Source organism: Amphibalanus amphitrite, unplaced genomic scaffold (genome assembly GCF_019059575.1).
Source record: "Amphibalanus amphitrite isolate SeventyFive unplaced genomic scaffold, NRLGWU_Aamphi_draft 000505F_arrow, whole genome shotgun sequence".
NCBI classification, from domain to species: Eukaryota; Metazoa; Arthropoda; class Thecostraca; order Balanomorpha; family Balanidae; genus Amphibalanus; species Amphibalanus amphitrite.
Window position 1 is genome coordinate 351,749 of NW_024881999.1, and position 22,091 is coordinate 373,839.

General features: G+C 46.8%; 3 protein-coding genes across 11 annotated transcripts in view; 2 read left to right on the forward strand and 1 right to left on the reverse strand.

Annotated features, from left to right (window-relative positions):
- Window positions 1-8,632, reverse strand: part of LOC122392884 (DNA replication complex GINS protein PSF1-like) — a 70,439-nt gene extending 61,807 nt beyond the window's left edge. The window contains exons 1-3 of one of the 5 annotated variants that reach the window (XM_043388221.1): window positions 8,533-8,632; window positions 4,900-4,977; window positions 4,429-4,493 (exon numbers count right to left, since the gene is read on the reverse strand). In XM_043388221.1, the coding sequence (XP_043244156.1) occupies window positions 4,429-4,493; window positions 4,900-4,971 (137 nt within the window). In that variant the 5' untranslated portion in view covers window positions 4,972-4,977; window positions 8,533-8,632. Of the gene's footprint in view, window positions 1-4,428; window positions 4,494-4,899; window positions 5,041-7,235; window positions 7,408-8,532 lie in introns of those variants that run through there. The other 4 variants (XM_043388223.1, XM_043388222.1, XM_043388224.1 and 1 more) reach the window with 4 other exon arrangements.
- Window positions 7,884-17,478, forward strand: LOC122392883 (organic cation transporter protein-like). 5 transcript variants are annotated; one of them, XM_043388220.1, is made up of 10 exons: window positions 7,884-7,923; window positions 8,982-9,167; window positions 9,392-9,525; window positions 11,881-12,086; window positions 13,070-13,291; window positions 13,590-13,820; window positions 14,200-14,334; window positions 14,700-14,821; window positions 15,144-15,289; window positions 15,474-17,478. In XM_043388220.1, the coding sequence occupies exons 2-10, from the start codon at window positions 9,044-9,046 to the stop codon at window positions 15,714-15,716; spliced, it is 1,563 nt and encodes a 520-aa protein (XP_043244155.1). In that variant the 5' UTR covers window positions 7,884-7,923; window positions 8,982-9,043; the 3' UTR covers window positions 15,717-17,478. The 5 variants fall into 5 exon arrangements, with proteins under 5 accessions (XP_043244155.1, XP_043244152.1, XP_043244151.1 ...); XM_043388217.1 differs by having other exon boundaries at window positions 7,885-7,923; window positions 8,998-9,167; XM_043388216.1 differs by lacking the exon at window positions 7,884-7,923 and adding an exon at window positions 7,926-7,985 and having other exon boundaries at window positions 8,998-9,167.
- A 579-nt stretch (window positions 17,479-18,057) lies between these two features.
- Window positions 18,058-21,061, forward strand: LOC122392885. Its single transcript, XM_043388227.1, has 3 exons — window positions 18,058-18,478; window positions 19,552-19,736; window positions 20,022-21,061. Exons 1-3 carry the CDS (start codon window positions 18,446-18,448, stop codon window positions 20,560-20,562), a joined length of 759 nt encoding a protein of 252 aa, XP_043244162.1. The 5' UTR covers window positions 18,058-18,445; the 3' UTR covers window positions 20,563-21,061.
- The last annotated feature ends 1,030 nt before the right edge of the window (window positions 21,062-22,091 follow it).

Genomic DNA, 22,091 nt, shown 5'->3' on the forward strand with positions numbered 1-22,091 from the left:
AAAGTACGCATCGCAAATGTTCGTACAGTATATAAAGTACGCATGGACAAAACTACGTCAAGTACAAAAGTACGCATGGCAAAAGTACATACAGTATAAACTATAAAGCACGAATGGATAAAAGTACGTCAAGGACAAAACTACGTATCGAAGAAGTACGTATTGGTGCATTATTAAGTACGCATGGACAAAAGTACGTCAAGGACAAAAGCACATATCGTAAAAGTGCGTACAGCATAAAGTACGTATGGATAAGAGTACGTCAAGGGCAAAAGTAGGCGTATCGTAAAAGTACGTCGAGTATAAAGTACGTATGGCATAAGTACGTCAAGGATAGAACTGTAGGCGTATCGCAGAGGTAGGTACCTATATACGTACAGTACAAAGTACGTATACCTAGACAAAAGTACGTCAAAGAAGAAAATACGCATCGAAAAAGTACGTAAATTATAAAGTACGTATATCGCTAAGGTACGTACCCTTGCTGATTTGCATAGATGTCGCAATCGGTCGCAACTACAGCGAGACATGCAGTGCAAACGGTAGCAGACAGCAGTAGTTTCCCCTACCAAAGTGGTGGTTTTCTACCACAGACGCTCGTCGAGGTCGGAAATTCCAAATACGCTCTCCACATCTCCTCAGAAACAACCCACTGAACTCTATAAATATCTGAAACCCCTACAAAAATAACTGAAACAAAAGCGCCGTTTTCGTCTCGCTAATTACGTTTACGTACCTAATTAATAGCTAATTTGCTGCATTGTTTAATTTGCAGGCTGCAGCAGAACGTTTGTTTATCCTTTTCTCCTGAGAGCCTAAGCATAACATATTTAATATATTTCATTTTCCTTAAAATATTTTATCAAATATTATTGTGGTTTTATTTCAAATGAAATAATAAATAAAACAAAATTGGTGTTGTACAACCGATTTATTTTATGATGATCTACCATACTACATGATAACCAATGACGTCATGGGTTTACTGAAACGTTAGTACGAAGAAACTGGACGGGCAGGCGAGCCAGTAACTGGACGGGCAGGCGAGCCATCCGTCATCTTACCAAAAAATCAAAAGACGTAGAATAAGGATTTATAAAAGCTTAGCATACTTATTGGCAAAACGTTTTCTTTGTTTCGCAGTCGTCGCACCGTGCCGTTTTCGCGTTTTAATTTTCCTTGTTCCTACTTCCTTTGTCCTTAACTTATCCTGTGGTTCCAGAGTCCCTGTCCTCTCCATTTCCTTTTAAATATATTTTTAATTCTCATCCCTATTCCCCAGTCCTAACAGTTTCAAACTGTATTGCAATAAAATGTTTTGAATTCTTCACATATAACCTATCTACCTTCGTTGGTACTGTTGGTAGCCAGTGACACATCTAGGCAGGTAAGTAGGTACCTAACTGCTTTCCTGCTGTCTTCATAAAGCATACCTAATGAAGTTGTCAAATTTGTAGCACATTTTCAACACTTTCATATGGTGTCAGTGTGGCATGAAACCATGAAACCTAGAACCTAGGTTCATTATGTTCAGGGTTCATTTCAGAAGAGCTCCGCATAACTCACATAAGAGACAGACAGGGGCTTTACATGGGGTAGATGGCCTGATGACGTAGCTGGAATATGGCCAAAATTAAATTGACAACTTTTAGGTGAAAGGTGGTGATTTGGGTTAACCCTCGCCGGACCTATTGGTTTTCTACATACGCGCCGGCCGAGGGGGGGGGGGTACGACCCCCCCTCGCCGTTTCGCCCCTGGTGGAGCTAGCGCGTCGCGGAAAAAACGAGCGAGTGCGCCGTTACGAGACGCAGAGATTGGTACCCGATTTTAAGGTCCTAGGTCAACCGGTGACCTCTGAGGTCAGGTCAAGTGCCCCAAGGTACGGTTCAGTTTTTGGTGAATAACTTCGCAAAAAATGGCCGCAGAGCGCCGATTTTGGCAGCATCGTGTTCGCCTCGTCCAGGCACGTCGAATGATATACTTTTTGTCCGGGTCAGGTCAACTTGGGGTGTTGACCTCAGGTCAAGGTCAGGTCAGCACCCCAAGGTCACGAAGTTGGTCGAAAGAGGTCATGTCGCATATCATTCGATTCAGCAGGCCTTCCTGAGTCCATTGGTGGCTTTCTCGACTCGCTAGCTCAATTTGATCAAGAGTTATTGACGAAAAACTAAAATGACCTTGATGACGTCATAAATGACGTCACGCAAGGTCAACATTGCAAAAGTGACGCATCTAACCTTGCAAGGAGTGCATCAAATCACGATTCTGTGTGCTTGAGATAGTTGGAGATCGTTCCCGGCGCCAGAATAGCAGTTTGAATTTTTCCCCATTGACTTATAATGGTGAGGTCACGAAAATGACCTGACCTCATATGACCTTTAGGAAAAATCCGAGATATACAAGTTGTGGGACTCATAATGGATACTAGATCCTGCCAGTTTCATTTCCCTGTGACATCTCCTCTGGCAGTGAGGGCGTTGCGAAGTTGCGACATCTGGAGACCGTGCAGAGGTTCACTTATGACGTCATAGGTCAGTGACCTGACCTGACCTAAAAATGCGGTTGGAGTCAAAAGATTCGGCTTGGATCAAAGGTCAGGTATGCCAAGTTTCAGCTCTCTATCGCCAGCGTGTTCGGAGCTATCGCAAAAAAAAAAAACCCTATGGGGGGGCGGCACCCGCCCCCCACCCTCGGCCGGCGAGGGTTAACCCGCGCCCGGCTGGGGGTCCTGGATTTCCACGCCCTGCTGGGGGGGGGGGGTGTTTGAACACCCCCCCCCCCTTGTAACTCGGCTCCTGGGCCACGTAGCGATACGCGGAAGGCGGCGTTCGAAAGAGCGTCAAAAATAATGACGAAATCACTTCGGTCAATTTTTTGGTCAGGTCAAAGGTCAGGTCACCAGAGGTCATTGAAGGCAAAATTTCGCCGATTTCCAGGTCGAATATCGAAAATTTCCAAGAAGCCAACGCATAACTCGGGAACCAATAGAGCTACAGCGCCGCGGAAAAGCGCATTCGATAGCCCTATTAACGCCCTTTCTGAGTAATCCTCTCAGATTTGACCTAACGTCAACGGTTTTGCCTGCAGGGGGCAAAAACTGCAAAAATAGCCGATTTTTTCGGAAACAGTTTTTCGGCAATAACTTTTGACCCAAGCCTTGTACGAGCTTACTTTTACCGGCATCGTGTTCCTCTCGTCAAGACGCATCGAATGAACTATAACTTGACCTTGAAAGGTCAACTTGAAAATTTGACCTCAGGTCAAGGTCATGACCTGACCGGAAAGGGTCATGTTGCATATCAGTCGATCCGTATCGTCGAGCTGAACACATCTAAGGCGTTTTCATCGCTCTAGCATGCCTCTATCAAAAGTTATTTGCGAAAAACTGTTAGATACAATTCGTGACCTAAGATGACCTCAGGGCATAAACAAGGGTCACGGACACCATTTTCATGTTCAGTGTGTCTAAACCACTTGTAATTCAGTGTTTGGGAGTGTTTATAATGTCTTTCTTCCAAAAGAGGCGCATTTCAATTTTCTCCCATTGACTTATAATGGGGAGGTCGCAAAATTGACCTGACCTTAGGTCACCGATATCAAAATTCCGAGATATACATTTTATAGATACTGCTACTCTTATCAATCGCTGAAAGTTTCAAAGCGATCGGTCACTCGGTGTAGCTATGACAGACATTGAAACTTTTTATGAGGTGAGGTCACTTCAAGTGACCTGGTGACCTGACCTTGAATGACCTTGGTCTGAAATTTTCACAACATGTGTAGAATTGATGTATGATAAGGTATACCAAAAACGGCGGCGCTCCGCGCCGCCGTTTTTGAGATATTCGCGAAAAACCACAAGGGGGGGTGTTCAAACACCCCCCCCCCAGCAGGGCGCGGGTTAAGGGGCGAGTCAACTGCTGTTTTTTTTTTGCACCCATTAAATGAAACTTCTGCTCCAATTCTACCCATTGAACCTCAATATTGCATGATCCACCTGTCCATCACTAGGTATCCTTCCTTATTACATAGAAACTTTGAATGGCATGGCAATTTATAATTTTAAATGACAATATTTTTATGTTTCTTCTGTAGGTAGGTAGGTAGGTACACCAGACTGCTATGGACACTTTTCCAAGTTGGTGGGGCAAAAAACCTAATGTATGTCTTGGTTTGAGTCGTTTGATTGAGTTGATTGATTCCTTTCATTGTCGCGTTTGAGTCGATTGAATCAATTCCCGAAAACTGCTCTGACTTGATTGATTTGATTGGTTTCCCAAATTTGTTGTGACTGAATTGATTGCTATTGATTGAGTCGTATACAACCCTGGCCGTATGAATATCAATGATAATCCAGCAGGTGAAGACATGGCAAGCTTGAGGCTGCAGGTAGCTCAGCTATCCAGAGGAGCTGGTATATTACTCACACGTCGCGCCGGTTGGCCTCGAACAGTGTGCGAACCTCCTGCAGCACCTGGCGCACAGTGGCGTCCTGAGGGAAATGAAGGAGACGATTTACATCAGCAATGACATAGCACCACCACAAAGCATGACTTGTGGGATGGTGCAACTAGCCAGTGGCAATGTCTTAAAAGGACCTAAATTAGCAATGATAAAGTGCTCACAGAGTTTTTGTGACCCTATCATAAAACTTAACGCAGTATGAATGTTTACCTAAAATATACCACTACATGTAGGCATAGGTACTGGCGGCTGGTTAGAATATAGTTACCTACATTCCCACAAAATACCAATTCTGAGAACATCTCACTTTCTAGACACACAAAAATGTGACCAGGTGCAAAAAGTCAACACAGCACTAAGTACTGAATAGGTAGGTAGGTAGAAAGCAATTATTTGGCCACCAATATCATTGTGCAACACCATCCAACACTCACATTGTATGGTGGCAGGCTGTCAGGTGTCCTCTTCAATTCTCTTATGAGCTCCAAAGCTTTAGCTCCCAACATTGTTAACTGAAAACAGGGCATTCTTCAAAGCAAAAGCATTCATGTTGATGAATTTGAAACTCACCCAACCTTAAAGGTAGAGAGCTACTGAATGAATGGGATTACAAATAGTTCTATTTAGTTCACACACATGTCACATTCTTGTTCTTGTCATCAGACATAGAATGGGATGACATAATTTATTGTAATAATGCTGATGTTTAAGAGATTCAATGCATACGGGTTTCATTTTGAATTCTCACATTTTTTGCACAATGCTACACTGTCCCAGTGCAACATATGTTCAGTAAGGTTCTGGAGAAAGCTGCATCCCAGTATATTTTAGCTCATATTCGCCTGGTTTTATCCCAGAAACAGCATGGTTTCATGCCAAAACGGTCATCGTCATGTGACAGCAACTCGTCAAATTTGCAGCATGCAGGGTGGGAGGCCATAGAGAACAAAAATGCAACTCGATTGCATATCAATATATACCGACTACTCTGCGGCGTTTCAGAGCGTAGATCATGGACTTTGGTCATACACATCAGTAGGCGGAACTATGGTGAAGCGTACCCATTTTCGGGAACGCATTTTCGTTCCCATAATTGGGAACGATAAACCCAAATATGGGAACGCCATGTAGGCATTATTTAAAACAAGAAAAAGAACCGTTAAATGACGTCCAAAAAAATATAAAACGATCGTGAACCGCCTGATAGTTGTCTCAATATTGTTGGGAAAGAGTTTGATATTGTAAGGCCCATCGTAGTTTCAAATCGTTCCCCTATTTCTAAAGCAGTCCATCACCCGGGCCGCGAGCCCAAATTTGGGAACGCTCTCGTACACTGGCGCTGCAAGCGTTCCTTATTATGGGAACGGCGTACCCAAAATTGGGAACGATTTCACCGACGCCTTTCAGGGGCTCTTTTCATTAACAAGCATCACGTCCAACGCCGCAAATTATTGTTAACGCAACAATCATCAGATGACCTTTCCGGCAAGACCGTTGCATGTTTCGCCCGGTCTTCTGCGCTTTTATTCCCGTCGATCTCGCAGCGGGCACGCCCCCCTCTGCAGGATTACGTAATCCACAACGCTCAGCGATGTTCAGCAAGGTCTTCCATACCTATATCCACCGTCCGTGCCGAGGGTGGAGACATGTCAAGCACCTGTCTGCTAATCACCGAGAGTTGACGAGCACAAGAAGTATCCAAAAATGGGAACGCTGAATATGTTACACCCTCAAAACACCTAGTCCCAATGAAAATCTAGTTTTTTCCTTTCTTAATGAGTGTAAGTGGCAAAAGGCCTGGTAGGATGGGCACGAGGAATGATCGAAATCAGCATAAAAATTATAAATAAGCCACACAGAGCGACCTATATCAGAGAAATTCCCCCCAAACGATCATGCTTAGAAACGCCGAAGACAAAAACCACGCTCATGACGCTGCTTATAAAACAACGCTAAACAGCTAGCATCCAAATAAAATATGTCTTTCAGGGCTGATAAAATACAGCTGAATGATTTTAAACCACTGAAACTGAGTTTACAACAGTAGTTCGGTAAAATCACTGACGTTTCACGCGGTCGATCGCCCCGACACCAAAAGTCAACAATATTACCTCGGGACTGTCCGCGTGTTCGCTTGCATATGTCAGCATCTGGTGTCGCTAGAATGAAACTTCATAACCAGGCGAAAATTATTATACTTGACCTCAAAATGTAAAAAATGCTTCATTTTCCTTAAAATTGCATGTTAAATGTCGTATAACCCATATTTCCACCATTCTGTCATTTTTAAAAAATCATTAAAAATATCATTCCACGGTCAATTTCCTTGTTCCACGGTCAGATTAAAGATAACTTTATGGAGATTTAGTAGATACTTAAATCAGCGTGCACTTTTTTGAGACGTGATGCACTTTTGAGTTTTAGTGGGCGAACGGCCGAAAAATTGCCTTCCGTTCTCATAAATGGGAACGCCCGTTCCCATATTTGGGAACTCCGTTCCCAAAAATGGGAACGTTCCTATATTTGGGTACTCATGACCATAGTTCCGCCTACTGACATGGAGGTCCATGCTTCAAAATTAGTTAATCCCTATAATATAGACATCATTCTATACAGAAACTCATGTTAATTGGACATAGGTGATAGGTACCTACTGCCTAGAATAAAACTGAGACACGAATTTAAATTGAAATGCAAAGGGGTAATTCAAATTGACAAATTGTTACGTTTGCAAAAAGAAGCAGCAAACAAGAACAAGAAATGTAGGTACCTATTCAAAACATAGGCAGGTGTCCCGTGAAACACACTATCCCCCATTGACAGGTTACTATCAGAGGTCAATGCTATGCTATCCCTAACACTAGTATAAAAATAAATTAATATTAAAGAGCCCTAACCACACAGTCCACACAGTGCAAAGTGCGGGCCCGCCGAGCGAACGTAGAATTGAAACGGGATCGCCAGATATGTATGAAACAATGGAAATACACGGCTACTAATTCAAGTGTTATCCAACTTTTGGAAAGTAAACCAGATATTTCGTTTCAGAGATATCGTTTTTTGTGATCATTGCTTGCTTTATTTAGTCGTGTAGAATTTTTGACAAAGATAAAAATATTTTTTTTGATTGAAAAACTATACACTTAAACCGATTGACACTGAAATTAATTAAAAACCATAGATAAGACCTCGAACAGGTTAGATTTGTTAAGGGAACTCCAGAAGGACAGTGGCTTATGTCATTATGTGTTTTGGTTTCATTTCAGGCACAGGGTAACAAAAGTGATAATGCAGGGGTCGAAAAAGTAAGAATGCATGCGCACGAATGCAGCATCCAAGGCCGCATCTACTTTGCCACGATACCTCTGATATGGTAGTAATATGGAAGCGCCGAGTTGTTTGGGTTATGGCGCAACAGCTTCAAAATACAGCCAGCGCGGCTGGCGTATATTTTTGTTGTGCGTCCAATTGCGTCCATATCTCAATCTATGAATTTTTGGCATGTTTATAAAGATCGTAGGCAAGTTTATAAAGTTTATGAAGGCTATAAAATCAAGCTTGAGATGACATATACGAACTTCTTCTCATTAAAAAATTGAACGTGAACCTGATGGATAGAATTAGATATTATATCATTTTCACATATTTAGGCTATGGACAGACGACAGTTGATACCTATTTTCTAATGTCTGACATGCATGTACACAATCTGAAGTAAAGTCAAAGTTGAACTGCGGAACATAGGTTATAAACAATGACACCTGCTTTATGACGGTGGCTTGACCCGTTGACGGTGGCTGCATTCAAGGCACAGTGTGGCCTAAGGGCATGTATCTGGAGATTGCAACACAAGTTGTGGCACTTTTTGATAAGGTTATTTTGAATTCCTGTAGCATGTGAATTATGAGGCAGAGGCTCTGTAAGGAATTATTTTTTCAATTTATTATTTTTTAGAAATTCAGTGACGCGTGCTCTGTTACAAGCCCTGAGGGCACCCCTCTCCCAAACGACCACCCTTTAAGACTGCTGATAAAGCTGTCTCCAAATATCAGGCATCAACCACTTACCAGACTTCTGCAGTCAGCTCCATCAATTGGATTGAATGTAATGTCTTGTAATGTCTTGTTTTACTTCTTGCCATTCTCATTCTCCTGCCTCAAAACATGGATAAGCTGGACTCAGGGCTACTCACCTAGTTAACTGATCTGGTTGGGTTATCAGTGTCAAGAAAGGGAGTTGGAAGGAAAAAAGGAAATGCAGGGACCCCTGGATCATAGACATGCCAGCTGTCAGAGCGGACAGCTGGCACTCTGGCTCCTTACTCTAAGGACAGCTGGCTCCTTAGCTCTAAGGAAGATCTTCACTTGTGGTTGGCAGTGTAGAAAGATGGAATTTAGTGTCTTCCATTGAGTCTAACATTATGCACAAACACATTGTAGGTACCTAGTTTGGTATGCAGTTTGTATCTACATATCCATTTCATGTGAAATGTAATGAGACATTTTTGGCATTACAGATGTGACAATTTGCAGGTTTTGGGAGCAGTTTTGAGGGTGAAGAAAGCTTCAAAGTATTGACATGGATGTTGATGAGATCTACTCTCATATTGGGGAGTTTGGTCCCATGCAAAAGAAGTATGTCTTTGGGATTTGTTTATCAAGTTTGTACACTGCATTCATAAATTTAAATCTGGAATTTGCTGGTGAGTATGTAGATGATTTCTCATTGCTGTTGGAATTGCATCATCACTTAATTTTTGTTCTTAGCTTTCACCATTTCTGAGTGTATCTTTAACTTGACTGATGTTTTCTGCTTTTAATGTGGACTTGTTATTTAATATCTGAAATGTTATTTAGGAAGTGCCATTTGATAATATTTTATTGCATGGCCAATGATACAAGACTGATAATGGGTGTTCTTTTTCAGCATTTACACCAGAATTTTCATGCTATCCAAAAGATGGTGGCTCTACACCACTTCTCAACAGATGTCCAAACAATGAAATATCAAAGTGTGTTGACTTCAAGTATCACTCAAATTACACAACATTGGTTACAGAGGTGGGTGTTCATGCATATAATACTACCACAAGCAGCTAACTAAGTATATGTTGGGACTTAAGTTGGAAGTTGGCCGTTGGGACCATAGGTATGCACCTTGATAGGTATTGAATCCTCTTCATAATAGTAGTTTCATCGATTAATATGGAGAGGTCCTTGCACATCCCCTTGTTGATTTTTTTTCATTTTTTTATAAATTTAGTCCGAACCTTTTCATAGGAATGATTCACAAGGACAGAGCCACCGCTAAGCGAAGCTTGTTGCGGTGACCCCCCTGCCCTCTACCCTCCGATCGCGCAATTCCAGTTCTATGGCAGAATTTAGAGTCCAAAGCTTAACGTGCGCACAAAGCCGCGCACGGCCGGTCCCCTCACTGACTTCGCCTGGCTACGGCCTGCCACCAACCGCAACCATACCCGTCAGGAGGCCCATAAATGTCAAGCGCCCGTCGCGCTTCGAATCCGGACTGTTGTAACCGGGAACGCGTGCTCTCACCACGCGGAGTTCAACGCTCTACCAACTGAGCTACGGGACCGGCAATTTATCTGATTTATCTGATTTTTTTAATTCTCTTAGATTGGTTTGTGTCTCTTGAACCAGGGCTTCGTTCGAAACTTCGTTAACCAGGCTTCGCAGTAAGTAGTAACCAGGACTTCGTAAACCAGACTTCGCAATCGATGTCGAAGCCAGAGTCGTTCGGAGTGCGGGCAGTTCGGGCCGGAGTCCGGGGTCCAGACGGTTCAGGTCGGAATCCGGACAATTCAGGCCGGAGTTCCGGCCGGAGTCCGAACAGTTCAGGCCGGGATCCGGACAATTCGGGGCGGGCCGGAGTTGGAGTAATTGGTCACCGAATTCGTCTTGCCAGTGCATTCATCTTGCTAAGCCAGTTTTTAAGATGTTACGCTCGTTTAGTGTTTCTTGACATCTTTTCGCAACCAAAGCCATAGACATTCGTGTTTTGGACAAACGTTTTTAGCGTGACAGGCAGACGACAATGGCGCCACAAAAATTAGTAACTTGAGTCAAAGTTGAGGTTTTGTCAGTGCTTTGATGCCGGAGTCGGAGTCATATAAAAGCCGTCGACTCGACAGTCCCGTTCTATAAATGATGGAGCTACAACATCGTTGAGGGAGGCACTCAATGCTTGTTTAACCCTCGCCGGCACAAGGGGGGATTGATGCAACCCGCCCCCCCCCTAATGTTTTTCGCGAATAACCCGCGTAAAAAGCGGCCGATCGCGACGAAACTTTCAGTACCCTCGCATTAATCAATTTTACACCTACCCTGAAAATTTCATAACCCTGACCCCAATGACCTTTGACCTGTGACCTCTTTTCCGTGACCATGTTTGGCCGAAATCGCGATTCGGCGTATGTCGGCTCGCATTAGCCGCGCGTTTGCAAGCTTTTCGTGGTTTCAAACGTTCAAACATGTGATTCGATGTTGCTCCCATGCATAAGGGTGGGTGTCAAGGTCACCTGAAGGTCAGGTCAGGTCATTGACCTTTGGTGACCTCGGTTCACTTTTTCGAGTTTTACATGTTTCTAGGCTAGTTTTTGGAGCTGAATTCGAATTTAGCAGCCATTTGAACATTTACGAAGTAGTTTTGGTGCCTTCGTAACATGTTACGAAGCTGTCAGAGGCGGATGACAGGTACTACGAATACCCGTCACGACCCCTACCGGTTGACCTTACCTGACCTGAGCTGACCTGACCTGACCAGACCTGGTCTAAACGCTTAACGACATCATCTGTGATCAAAACTAACACGATATTCGTGATCAGCACCCCGGAAAACCCCTTATCAGCCACGCTTTACGACTTTCTAACAGGTCCCGATATTCCCGATTTTTGGGTCATTGACCTGACCTGGAAGGTCACCCGATGACCTAGGACCTTAAAATTGGGTATCATTGGCTTCCTCTCGTGACGGGCAACACGTTCGTTTTTTTCCGCGAAGCTCTAGCTCCATCAGGGGCCAAACGCGAGGGGGGGTCGTACCAACCCCCCCCCCCCCTTGTGCCGTCGAAGGACTCAAAATGGCCTGTGCCGGCGAGGGTTAAGGTCTTTTCTTTAGTATTTCGTCATGTGTGCAGATAATACATATGTCGTGAGATAAAGTACGGCATATTTTTTAGACAATCGCGAAAAAAACGTGTCGGACATTTTATGATTGTTGCAACCCTCCCCATGGGCATTTGTGGTCAAATATGCTGCTAAGCCGTCGCATTATTTACGCCGTGCCGTGATTCAGTAGTACCTGGTTTGTAACCCGTTTATATAAATATGTTTACTGGAGTGGGAGTTTGTGTCTTGGACCTGAAATATAACTATCTTTTATGTTTGTCTCCACAGTGGGACCTGGTGTGCGACCAGGCGTACCGGGCCAAGGCCAGCCAGTCGGTATACATGGCCGGCCTGATGCTGGCTGCTCCTCTGATGGGGCCGCTGGCGGACAGGATCGGCCGCCAGCGCACCATGTTCCTGTGCCTGCTGATGCTGATCGCCTGCCTGGGAGGCAGCATGGCGGCGCCCACCTACGATATATTCGTGCTGCTTCGGTGAGAGCGGGGTGCGGATGGAAAGAGGAGAAGAGTAGGATGGTAGGATTAGGGGGAGTGATAGGTGGTAGGATAGGTGGTCATATGGACTCGAGGAACTTTGTACGAGAAAATTTCATCATGTATAACATTGATGCAGCTTAATTGCAACTTGATAGTTGGGTCGAATCCAAAATAATCTATGGCGATATTCGTTTACCGATCTTTCTTACTGACAATACCGTCTCCGGCCGCCGGCACTGCCTGGATCACTTCTGCACAGCGCACCCAGCACAGTGAGAGACGCCTGTCCGTCCACCGCGCGTGCCGTGGCCAAATAGACACCCACCACCACCGCACTGCCCCCTTAGTTCGACATCGTGTGCTGCCTGCTCAACCACTGCACCACGTTCAGAGCCTGTTTGTTGTCCGTCTAATTGTACTCCCTATTTTATGTTTGTATCTTTAAATTTGACGAATGTTCTTTGTTTTGTTTTTTTCGTTTGTAGTTCAGTAGATCATAGACCTCTGCAAACGTCCAGAGGTCTATGATTAGATACTAGATATATATTTCTAAGTAATTTGCCTAAAGCATCCTTGAAAAGTAGACGTTTAGGTACATATTCCCAGCTTGAAGGGGTATGGATTTGCATTGCATTGTTTACTCCGTCTGTGCTTGCGTAGTTCCTCTGTAGTTGGAATTGCTTCATACTGTACCTGCTCAGTTCAGAAGGATTTTATGTTTGTTTGCGATTGCCATGGTTTGGGCATGGTTTAGGTAGTATTATTTACTTTTCTCTCTCACGTGTAGCGTAAGAACTGTTTGTTTTTTGATAACCGGCTACCCGGCAGCAACTGATCTGGATTTATGCGTGCCTACTGATGTCAGCTTGCAGTGGTGCCTCATATTCGCTGTACTCACCTCTCAGAGATGCCCTGAATCTTCTCCCTCCTCCCCACCACTGCCTAACCCCCCCCCCCCCCCCCCCGGATGCGTGCGTCAGATTCGTCTCGGGCTGCGTCATGATCGGCGTGATCCTTTCATCATTCGTGCTGGTTTCGGAGCTGGTGGGCGGTGCTCAGCGGGCGTTTGTCGGCAACCTCATCAGTGCCACGTTCGCGCTGGGCATACCGGCACTATCAATGTCTGCGGCGCTGGTACATAGCTGGCGTCACCTGTACCTGCTCATGATGGTGCTCGGATGCTGCTACTGCACCCTCTACTTGTGAGTATGGGGAAAAGGATTGGTTTCTAATGACGTGAATGTAGATCTGCTTTTTTGGTTATGGGAAAAGGTTCGGAAGAGAATGTATGTCGGAGCACCGAATGTTTAGAAGCATCTGAAGATTTTACTGCTGCGCTGAATATCGCTACGGTGTTTCAACACGCAATGTTTGAGTTTGTTGAGAGGTAAATATTGCAGAAAATACCTACCTCTGACACATATGATATAGCAAAATAAAAGTATCCTCACTCTCAGTCCCCACTCCCAGCATCCGACCCTTGTTTGCCTTTTCCCGCAGCTACATCCCGGAGAGCCCTCGCTGGCTCCTGCTGAAGGGCCGCCCGGAGGCAGCACTGCGTATCCTGCAGCGCACGGCCCGTGGTAACGGAGTCCCTCTCCCGGCCGGCACTACACTGCGAGCACCGGCCGGTCGGCCCGCCGCCGGAGCGGGCCCCCCGGCCGAGGGCGTCACATCGCTGTTCAAGTACCGCAAGGTGGCCGTCTGGACACTGATCATGATGTTTTCGTGGTGAGTGAGGGTTAGTGTAAGTCAGGAGGCGTGGGATGCGTACGACATCGAACCGCATGTTCTGATCGTGATTGGTGAAATACGCCTTTTGTGTTCGGTGACTGCGTTGTTTTGCACTATTATTTTAAAATGTTAAGATAAAAGTGAGGTATGCAGCCAGCTGTTTCCCTTCCGTTCTTATATGCAGTATTTGTCGATAGCAGCACGCATAATGTACATAGGTACGTCTACCAAATGGTTTTATATAATAACATGGTAGCTTCGCGCCCTTCCCTTTAACTGTTTCCTCCTCTTCGCGGTTTTCTTATCCAACGAACGTCATCCCCACGACCTTTCACTCACCTGAGAGCTCACCCCACCCTCATCCCTTGCATGCCAGGTTCGTCAACAACCTGTGCTACTACGGGCTGACGGCGGCGGCTGCCACCATGGGCAGCGATCGCTTCTCCTCGGTGGCCCTCAGCGGCCTTATCGAGCTGCCCGCCTATGTCATCGTCGCCCTCGTCCTCAACAGGTGGGTGACGAGAGTGCTGGTCGACCTATTCGGGCGGGGATGACGTTTTTGGGTTACGCGCTGCGGCCCCGCCATGTGGAGAGTACAGTGTGAATTATCGGTTCTCTGGTCTGCGAAGGTCTTGCCCAACGTTGCCGTCGTGGAGTCGTCAAATTAAGTATGATTGAATGCTCAATTACCTCCGGGTTTTGCAACTGGGATTATTAAATGTCTTGCCTTGATCTAGGAAGCGCTGATAGCCACAATGTGGATGTATTTCTAGCTCATTCTAACCGTGTGTTTACCCGAGTTTACTCCTCGACTGGGGATGCTCAAATGCGCCACCCACCACTCCCTAACAATCCCTCCGCCGTGCGTTCGCCCAGGTTCGGACGACGGATGCCGCTGTGCGCCTTCATGCTGCTGGGTGGCGTCTGCTGTCTGTCCATCGTCGGCCTGCCGCGGCGGGACGAAATGTCACACGTCAGGATGATGCTGGGGCTCATTGGTAAGTGTTGCCGCTGACATTGTGGGCGATGATGTAACTAGGATTACATAGTCTGTCACTCAGTCCGCCGTATTTTGTATGGCGTCAGTTCTATTGTGTTTTCGGAGACTAGAAATACCCTTTCTTTGACTATGACTCTGGAGGCAGCATAAAAATTAGAAGACTGAAGCAGTATCCCACTCATGCGCAGTTTCTCGAATGTGATTTTGTAAGTTTTATTTCATTTTTATTTCACCCAACCCCGGCCCTAATCTGCACTGCCCGGTTTTCGTAATATCGAGCGTATGTGTAAATTGTAAACCAGCCTCTCCCCTTCTCACAGGCAAGCTGTGTGTGTCGGCCAGTTTTTCGGTTATCTTCATCCACTCGGGGGAGATTTTCCCGACGTCGATCCGAAACACGGGCTACGGCTTGGTTAACGTGTTCGCTCGACTCGGCGGCATCTGCTACCCGTTCATGGCACTGCTGGTAAGTTGGTTCGTCGCTTCCCGGAGGGGTAAGTGGGTATCTGAGGAGTCGATGGGTGGTCCAAAGGGATGGGGCAGCCATCCTGGATAGTCGGTGGGGTTGAGGAATGAGTCTGGGACGACAGATTTATTAGACCCACATTTCCCGTCGCTCTGAAGGATCCCCCCCCCCCCTCCCCCTCCAGAACGACATATACCCGGACCTGCATTTCGTCGTGTTTGGCGGTCTGGCGGCCGGCTCGGGTCTACTCAACCTCAGTCTACCGGAGACGCTGGGCCGACCTCTACCAGAAACGGTAGAGGAACTGGCGGGGACAGACCGCTCCACCGAGATGTATTCTCCACTGCGACACGTAGAAGATGATGAAGGGGGCAGTGATAGCGAGCTACCGTCGACCGGACGAAAACGGTCTGTCAAGGCTGTGTGATGGCTATGGCAGGGAGAAGAGAAGGTGAAGGACAGGAAAGGGTTTTGGTTTGTTTGGTTAGGAATGGAGAAACGGGTGCAAAATGTTTGCCGTCCGTATGAAGTGTTCTCCGTTGGAGGGCGTATTGTTGTGAGGTGTGATCAGAGTTATTGTTAGTGAGTTATCGTGAAGCTGTGCAGTTTGTGATGTCTCGATAAGTAGGAATAGAAAGGAAAACATACTTTTTGCCAAATTCAAATCAGTTGATATCGAAAGGATTCGTAAAATCAACCCTATTATAAACAAATGCAAGGCTTGAAATTCCAATTGCCAAAACTATCGAAATCAGTTTTGTATCAGGTAACCAAAAATTCGATAACCCATAAGTAGAGTTATTAAGTGGTTGAAATTGTGTTGCTGAAATTTGTATATTGAGAAGAACGTATCACCGCTGAGTCAGGATTAGACCGCTATTTTCTCGCTATTTTCCATACATTTTACAACGGTTTTGTGCTAGAGCCTCTTAGAGGTCAAAGTTCGGTGGGACTAAGAGCTGGCCGGAGGTTTGTGAGCAGTTCTCGGTAGAATATGACCGTCCAACCCACACGGGCCTCAACTGCCTCAATGCCAGGCCCGGCCCCCGCGTGCGGCGCACCGGGCAAAACTGATACCACTTATTAGTCATTCCAGACTGGTAGTTGTGTTACATTTTAGCCGTTCTCTGGGTGTAGTGATTTTATGCAGTGGAATCTGCTGCATGGTCGATAGGAGGTACTTACGATACGAGCTGTGTATAATCTTCCAGCCTGAGTACTGGACTGACAGACCTGGAAAAATATTTTATGGTCCGAAATAGATAGAATATATCAGTCTATTTGAGTAGCACTCTATTTGAGTAGTAGGGAGAGATGGGTAGGATTTCTCATGCTCTCTTTGAATGGATAGAAGCTTTTATGGTTTCTTGGGTACCTAAGGAGGACATGAATCGAATATTCCAAACGAGTAGAGTTTGTCGTGCACGTTGTTCTTTGTTTATATTTATTTGAAAGTGAAGCATGTCCACGGTTTATTTTTAAATATTATGTTTTCATCTATTGTTCTCCCCTTGATGTGATGTAGATTTATGTCACTACATATCTAGCATAAATAGCTATTTTTTTCTGAAAACTTTATCAGCATGTTTTGTTTATTTACCTTGACCCTATAGATAAATCTTAGTGAATTTATTTGCACATTGCTCTTATCTTCATGTGCTCGAAATTATCGCACTGTGCTGCATTTTGTAACACGTATTTTAATTCCATAGCATCCTGATTGATGTCTAATGCTGACGCTGTCTTTGGTGAGGTGTATGGTGCGTCATCCTAGCGACTGAACGGTGTCTACCGCATATCCGCTGCAAATGTTACGTGGGTTTTGTCCTGCTAGGTTAAAAGGGACGAAGGGCTGTGTGCGACTTGGTGTCAGTGGTCTTCCATGTAGACTGCGGCAGGATGCTTCATTTCGGAGTAATCGATCTATCCCATGGCTTCCGTTGAATGGCGAACAGAGTTTAAACGTGCGGTCGACCCCTGAGCGCTGCTCACGTCTAGTGTGGTAGGTATATTTGCTATTGCAAGCATATCCGAGGCTAAAACGGCGGTCCGAATGGGTCATCTGAACGGTCGTCGGTTGTTACCGTCCGTTGCCGTCCGCCACTCCCGTCGAACAGGGCCTCATTGAAGAGCTGTTGGTGTATGGTGCATGGACTCGTTCGGTGAGAAATACAACGAATTTTTATATATATTGATTGTCTGAAAGAATAATCCGCTGGGTGACCTTGGTTGGGGTTGATGTGGTGACCAGTGGTTTTAGTGTCAGTGACACCACTGGGGTGGTTTGTATAAACAATTTTGTACAGTTCTGGGCGGGGTTAGCAATGCATGTATGGTTTGATTTTCCAGTGAAGTGTTTTATCACCTATTGGCGTACCGTTTCGCGAAATGGGAATCTTTTATTACATTCGCTGTTTATGGGTCACCTCGTCAAAATCTGCTCACTGTATCGTCATCGATGCGTCACACTGACTTTCTCTCGTCCTTTTTAGTTGAGTAACAAATGTCAAGCGCACAGGCTGAGCAAACCACGTGTGATAAAGGAAGAAGCGCTCCGGTATGCCGGATGACCGGTGCAGTGGGCAGTGACCTCCAGCGTCTTGTTCCTGCTGCGTGTACTCGGTCCCACCGTGCCGACTCTACGGAATGAGACATCTTCCGGACAGGTTACCCCCCCCCCCCTCCCCCACTGCGCGCCGCACGACATCCAGTCAGGTCAGAGGTGGGGGGGGGGGGGGGTCGGAGAGCCGGCCGGACCGGACTGGATCAGAGGCGGTGCGGTCACAGAGGCAGCCTGTCACACAGTTAGTTGTCTCGGTGACGGTAGTGGGCGCAGATACGGTTCGGCCTGGGCGCTTACTGAACGCAGAGAGATACTGCTGGCCCGAAGACGGTTCGCCGGCAGTTCCTGACTCAGTGGTGATTGGGACAGACATCATTAGTGTGTCGGCCAGGGACTAGTGTTTGGTTCTGACGCGTTGGAGTTCTGAGTTTCCAGTGGTTCCCGTAGTGCTGCTGATCTGAGCAACTGCGGTGACGGGCCGCGCGGAACACCAGAAGTGGCTGAGCGGTACCGTTGGTGCTCTGCGGGAATCAGGACTGGTACATTCACCAGCCAAGTGGTGCCACTGGTGCCGTCCGAGGGTGGTGCCCGACATGCGGTGGACGGTGGTGCTAGTCGTCGCTCTGGTGAGTACGTTTCAAAACGTTAGCTGCGAAAGTCTTGAATATATTTTAACATTTGATTTAATTAATATTTGAATGTAAAGCTGAATGAATTTCAACTAGTCATTCAAATAGTCACTAGTCAATTGCGGCAATAAGTGTTTGTATCGCTATTCGCTAATCGCTGTGGTAAGTTAGGCCGTTGTGCGTGATGATGTAATATTTTACGCAATTTCATCCGTTCAAAATGCAAAGCCAATCACAAATCGGCTGCATACGGTTACTTTGAGTGGTCACTTTTAATGCGTTTAAAAGGTGTAATTGAAGACGTTTGATCGCTTAGAAAAATTTCAGAATTTAGAGCACCCAACTATACAGTTTGGTTAATGGTTATGGCTTCTAACGGCACTGATTAGGTGCTTAGAATGCACCGGCATTGCACCGGACAGCCCACCAAGCAACAAATGATTGTCTTTGATTGGAAATAAACGTTCAGCCGTCGAGAGCTCGTAACTGATATCATCCCGTATTACTAACTAGTTTCAGTTTGTACCTCTCTCCCTAGCTAAGTAGGCCGGTTTGAAACTAGTATACACCTCTCTTCATTCCGGTCACTGGCGTCAAATATAGTAAGGAAGCGAAGCGCGATAATACGTCCACCGGAGAAACCAGTTGACGGAAGGGGCGGTCGCCGTTCCCAATCCCTGTTGGCGCGTCACAGCGACACCGAAACCAGTCCGAAAGCCCGACTTATCTGTCACATCCTGTCTGCTCACCGATCTTCTCAGTTCTTACCTTGCGGCTTGCGGTGTGGTCATTGCGAACGGGCTAAGTCTGGATTCCTTGAGCGCGGTGAACCAGGATGGATCTGACCTAATTCTCGGATGACCTCTGCTCACACACTCGAGTGTCCTGCAGTCCCCTTGGTTAGGCTCCAGTAATCTTGCCCTCGGCAGTCCCCTACGCATTACATACGGTTACCCTTATTATGTGATCTATACGTGATAGCGTGAATTGGACGGACTAGAAACAAATAAATGTTGAATTTCCGCAGGTTATCACGTGTCTGATGCTATGTGATTTCTTTCATATTCCAGGCGACAGGCGCCGGCGGGCAGTCACTGGCAGACCGATTCCTGTCGTTCTTCTATCGGCAAACGTGCGATGACCTGCGTCACTCCCTGTTTGAGGTGGACACTCTGAGTGACTGCTCCGAGACTCTCGGGTGTCCGCTCAACCAGCACTGCGAACCGTTCACCTGTCAGGGACTGTTCGTGCATCGGTACGTGGGGAGGGGAAAGGAGGTAGCTGGTTACTGGCTCTACCGCCTGCTTATAACACGGGTAAAGTTTAACGTGCCGATATTCTGGTTACCAGGCACCTGCCATGTGTAGCGTATATCCCACCGGAGTGTCATCAATTTGTCTGTCAAATCAACGCCAAACGTCTTTCAATCCGTTTAATCCATAAATTTCGCCGTTCATTTAGTGGCTTCTCTGAAGCGTCGAGGCTGCCGATGCTTTACGTCGATGCTGCCCCTCTGACTCATGTTTCCGACCTACGCCAGGTGCGTGTCCAACTTCCGTATCGGTGCCTCGTGCCAGCGCGGCGAGCAGTGCAACACGGGCTTCTGTCACCCGACCACCAGCACGTGCCAACCGAGCGAGGGTGCCTGTCCGGAGCAGATGCTGAACGCGGGCGGCATCTGCCTGGGACTACCCGCGTTCCGCGCTGCCTCGTGGACAGACGCGCGCGCCGCGTGTCCGGCGCTGTTCGGAGTAGGCGCCGCGCTGGTCTCCCCAATCAACCGTGTCGAGCAGCAGAACCTACAAACGTTCCTGGTGCTGCGTCGAGCTGCCGAAGAGCAGCCCTACATCGGCATATCCGACCTACAGCGCGAGGGAGAATTCCTCTTCGACGCCGGCGGCGCCCCGGTGGAGACTTTCAGCGCCTTCCTGGCGGAGGACCTGGCGCTGAACAGTCGCCGGCTCAGCTGCGCCACACACCGGCCCGTGAGGCTCGGGGTCGACCAGAACGGCTGGCAACTCAGTGAGTGTGACGGCAGCAGGAGGTTCGTCTGCCAGGCGGAACCAAGAGTCGGACAGTGAGAGCTGCGTGACGCCGCACTGGCTTAAATGACTCCTGGCCGTGTAATCCCCGATGGGAGAGAACAAAGAACGCCAGGGGTGAATGCGCCTGCACTAGCCTGTCTCGCAGCTAACGGTGTAGACGTAAACACGATGATAGAGCACTGACATCGGCTTGTGGTGACTTGAAAGACGCATGGCTGTCCACGATGAAGTGGCGATAAATGAACAGCCACATCTGTGGTGGCCACCAGGCTCTACGAACGAGCGTGCTCGATACGATATCATATGTGCTTTAGTACGTGAGCCCTGCGTGAGACGGTAGAAGGCCAGCAACACGATCGAGAGTGGAAACATACATACACCAGCCTACGAGTGGAAAACGTTCACGACAACGAAGTGAGCTCAATGCGTTCCGTGGTCACAGGGCATCGTATAACAAGCAATGAGGACAGTGATGAATCATAACCACTAGGCCTAGATACGGTCAACCGGACAATGCACGAGACTCCCACGACTTCTAGTTAGCGTTCTTCGTAACGTGGTGAATTACGGTATATCGTCGGTTATCGATTCATGACAGGTGAAACGAGCAATGCCTGAGAAATCAAGCCTTTACGCGAGTTTTGTCTACCTTGACGCTCAACTCGTAATGCCCGTTTTGCATAATCTTAACCTGATGGTCTTGTGACGGCATCCGATAAGCGGTATCTCACGATTATGATTGACGTTTTTTGATTGAGTACCGAATCCTTACAAGTGCTCGTGGTCTTGCTCAGATCACAACATGTGCATTGGAGTATGACTTCAGTGTTAAGCTCAAAGTATTGAGACGTTACGCAGTGCATATGTGATATGATCTGAGACACCAAATAAGCCGAAAGCCGTACAGATGTCCCTGTGACTAAACTAACCGGACGGACGGTCTCCACCCGCCACCGAATACCGTTGCAGCGTTGGAATCAAAGCCGGGTCCCAAACAGCTACGACCATAACTCGACTACGCTGCCCCTGGGCTGGCTAAACGAAAACATCTGAGAAGTTGATGTTTAATCGGTTGATGAAGAGCCGCAGTTCGAGTTTGTTGTTTTATTGCTGATGTGTCATACCTATATGGATATTTGTGTATTTCAAAGACCTGGCGATGAACTGTTTGTCAAAAATAAACGTCCATCACTGTGACTTTTGTTCTGAGCGTTCTGAGTAGCATACCTGCTGAACCTACACGGCGCAGATGATGACGGTTCCGTCAGCTCAGTGAAAGCCGTCTGCGGACTCGACTCAGTGGATGGCTGCGGTTTGGATGCGAATGAGGACATCCGGTCTGGCGCAAGGCAATGCGCTGCTTCAAATCCGCCAGTTTCTCCTCACAGAGCCGAGATGAAAAATCTGTGAGTTATGATCTATTGTTCTCCAACAGGTCGATATTTTCATGGAAGGCTTTCAGAGTGATCCCAATGCCACGGCACTTTCTCTTGCACGGTGTAGCCGAAGGCACATCGCTGCGCCTATGCATTTCAGAATGGCCTTCGCCGTTAAATTTAATTGCG

Excerpts from the sequence above, each read along its gene's own strand:
- LOC122392883 (XM_043388220.1), top strand. The coding sequence starts at position 9,044 with ATGGATGTTGATGAGATCTACTCTCATATTGGGGAGTTTGGTCCCATG. Across the intron at positions 9,526-11,880 it reads ACACAACATTGGTTACAGAG|TGGGACCTGGTGTGCGACCA; the intron begins GTGGGTGTTCAT and ends TTGTCTCCACAG. Across the intron at positions 14,335-14,699 it reads GTCGCCCTCGTCCTCAACAG|GTTCGGACGACGGATGCCGC; the intron begins GTGGGTGACGAG and ends GCGTTCGCCCAG.
- LOC122392885 (XM_043388227.1), top strand. The coding sequence starts at position 18,446 with ATGCGGTGGACGGTGGTGCTAGTCGTCGCTCTG. Across the intron at positions 18,479-19,551 it reads TGGTGCTAGTCGTCGCTCTG|GCGACAGGCGCCGGCGGGCA; the intron begins GTGAGTACGTTT and ends TTCATATTCCAG. Across the intron at positions 19,737-20,021 it reads CAGGGACTGTTCGTGCATCG|GTGCGTGTCCAACTTCCGTA; the intron begins GTACGTGGGGAG and ends GACCTACGCCAG.